Source organism: Meles meles, chromosome 20, assembly GCF_922984935.1.
Source record: "Meles meles chromosome 20, mMelMel3.1 paternal haplotype, whole genome shotgun sequence".
In the NCBI taxonomy this organism is placed as follows: domain Eukaryota; kingdom Metazoa; phylum Chordata; class Mammalia; order Carnivora; family Mustelidae; genus Meles; species Meles meles.
Genome location: NC_060085.1, coordinates 6,330,880 through 6,333,545, shown reverse-complemented (window position 1 = coordinate 6,333,545; position 2,666 = coordinate 6,330,880). Strand labels below are relative to the sequence as shown.

Below are 2,666 nucleotides of genomic sequence, written 5' to 3'. Positions count from 1 at the left end.
TTTTATGTATAATATATATAATATATAATATATTGTATCAGTTATTAGCTTTTTTTTCTTTTTCTGGTCAATTTTCCTTTTATTATGATATATTGACTTTCCTCATCCTTTTTGATGCCTTTGCCTTAAGTATGCCTCATCTGGTATCAACAAGCTTCCTGTCTTCCACTCGCTTCAGCAGCACATATCCTAAAAGAAGCTGTTCGTCTTCATCTTGGTTAGTATTTCTTGATATACCCTTATTATTTCCTGATGGTCAAACTTTCTACATCATTACAGGTTAGGTATATCTCTTGCACATGAGATATAATAGAATTGTGTTCCTTTGTCCAATCTGAGAGTCTCTGTTTTTAAAGATTAAAGCCATTTAAACATTTGTTACAATTACCCATATATTTTGTGATTTTCCTTTGCTTCTTTATAGTTCCTTTCCTGACTCAAAATGGTTTGACCAAATCTCTTAAGTTCTGTAACTCCCCTACTGTAATTTACAAGTTATAAATTCTTTATCCGTTATTTTAGTGGTTAATCTTAAACTTAAGTCATGTGGAATGTCCAAAATACCTGACATTTCCATTCTCCTGCAACTCAAGGCAAGAACCTTTCAACACTTATTATAATTCCTCTTCTTGTAGTACATATAATTATCCCCTAGTATCTTAATCCATCTTGTTTATGTGGAATTATTATTATTATTTTAAAACTCAGTGTTTTTTTAATTTTTTTTCTACATATAAACAAGTTTCTTGGCTCTTCGTTGTTTCCTGGATATTGCTTATTTTTGATTCAGTTTGTTTTATCCTGAAGTAAATCCCTTAGTTTTTTTCAGTAAGTTTTCATGCATGGTAAACTCTCTCAACAGTTTTCTGAAATGGGAATCTTCATAGGAGGGTCCTATGACTAGACCTTGACGTATGAGTTGCTATAAACATTTCATCAATAGTTCAGTATGGAACCTGTATATAAATAGATGTTATTCTTAGTCCAGATGGGAAATGGGTTGTCATTTCATCTGATCTTCCAGAACCATCTCCGTAGCTTTCCTGGAATATCATCCTTTCAATACTTCCAGAGGAATATTACCCATGGAACCAAGGAACCAAACCAGTGCATCTGAATTCATCCTCCTGGGACTTTCAGAAAGTCCAGAGCAGGAGACCCTCCTCTTTGCTCTGTTTCTGTGCATGTATGTGGTCACCGTAGTGGGAAACCTGCTCATCATCTTGGCCATCAGCTCAGACTCCCACCTCCACACCCCCATGTACTTCTTCCTGGCCAATCTCTCCTTGGTTGACTTCTGTCTGGCCACTGACACGGTCCCCAAGATGTTGGTGAACATCCAAATCAGGAGCAAGTCAATCTCCTATCCCTGCTGCCTGACCCAGATGTACTTTTTCCATTTCTTTGGCATTATGGACAGTGTTTTAATTGCTGTGATGGCTTATGACAGGTTTGTGGCTATATGTCACCCCTTACACTACACCACCATCATGAGTCCGTGTCTCTGTGGCCTGCTGGTTGGTGGCCCATGGATGTTTTCCTGTGTCATCTCCCTCATTCATATCCTCCTGATGGCACGTCTGGTTTTCTGTGGGAACAATGAGTTGCCCCACTACTTCTGTGACCTCACCCCCCTTCTCAGGCTTTCTTGCACTGACACTTCTGTGAACAAGATCTTTGTGCTCATCGTGGCCGGGATGGTGATAGCCACGCCTTTCATCTGCATTCTGGCCTCCTATGCTCGCATCATTGTGGCCATCATGAAGGTCCCCTCTGCAGGAGGCAGGAAGAAAGCCTTTTCCACCTGCAGCTCCCATCTGTCTGTGGTTGCTCTCTTCTATGGGACCACCATTGGGGTCTATTTGTGTCCTTCCTCTGTGCGCACAGCTGTGAAGGAGAAAGCCTCTGCTGTGATGTACACTGCGGTCACCCCCATGCTGAACCCCTTTATCTATAGCCTGAGGAACCGGGATCTAAAAGGGGGCCTGAGGAAGCTTGTCAACAGAAAAATTACTTCATCTTCCTGACCCCAAGGACACTTGGACACTTCCAGGAAGTAGGATCTCAACATCTAGGATCTTGGCCAAAAGAATGGAATTGCATGGTTTGGGAGAGTAGCCACTTTGGATTTTGAGTTGAAGATGTTTAAAAGGAAATCTGGCCTCGTAACTATTTTCTCAATTACTTGGACCAGTAAGGGTCCTTTGCTGTGTTCCCAGAAAGGTGAGTCTAGTTTCTGCCAGATTGGATTTATGCTGGCTCAAAACCCAGTTAGCTCTCAACAAATATTTATGGCGTTCTTCTTCTGGGCTTGCTGTGAGTGCTGGCCATGGAGTGGTGAGCAGGAGACACAAGGTCCCTACTGTGCAGAGTTTATAGTTGAATGTGGGAGAAGATACTGGACACTAATTTTAACAGAATGAACTATGCACATGAGGGCAAGGAGAGGATAGAGTAGGTACCCCCAACAGAATCTGGAAGGAGGAACCTGGGAAGGTTTCCTGGGAGAGATGATCCTAAACCTCCAAGGATAAGATGATGTTTTCTCAGGCAAATATGAGGAGAAAGAGTATCAGAAAAAGAAAAATATATATAGTATGGGAAAAGGTCAGAGAACAAGAGAAAGAGAGAGAAGGATGCATTTGTGAAGTGAAAAATCGAGTTAT

The 2,666-nt window shown here is 41.2% G+C and overlaps 1 protein-coding gene across 1 annotated transcript; it reads left to right on the top strand.

Annotated features, from left to right (window-relative positions):
• The first annotated feature begins 1,085 nt into the window (after positions 1-1,085).
• LOC123932984 (olfactory receptor 24) lies at positions 1,086-2,027 on the top strand. The gene has a single exon (XM_045991803.1). The coding sequence runs from the start codon at positions 1,086-1,088 to the stop codon at positions 2,025-2,027; it is 942 nt and encodes a 313-aa protein (XP_045847759.1).
• The last annotated feature ends 639 nt before the right edge of the window (positions 2,028-2,666 follow it).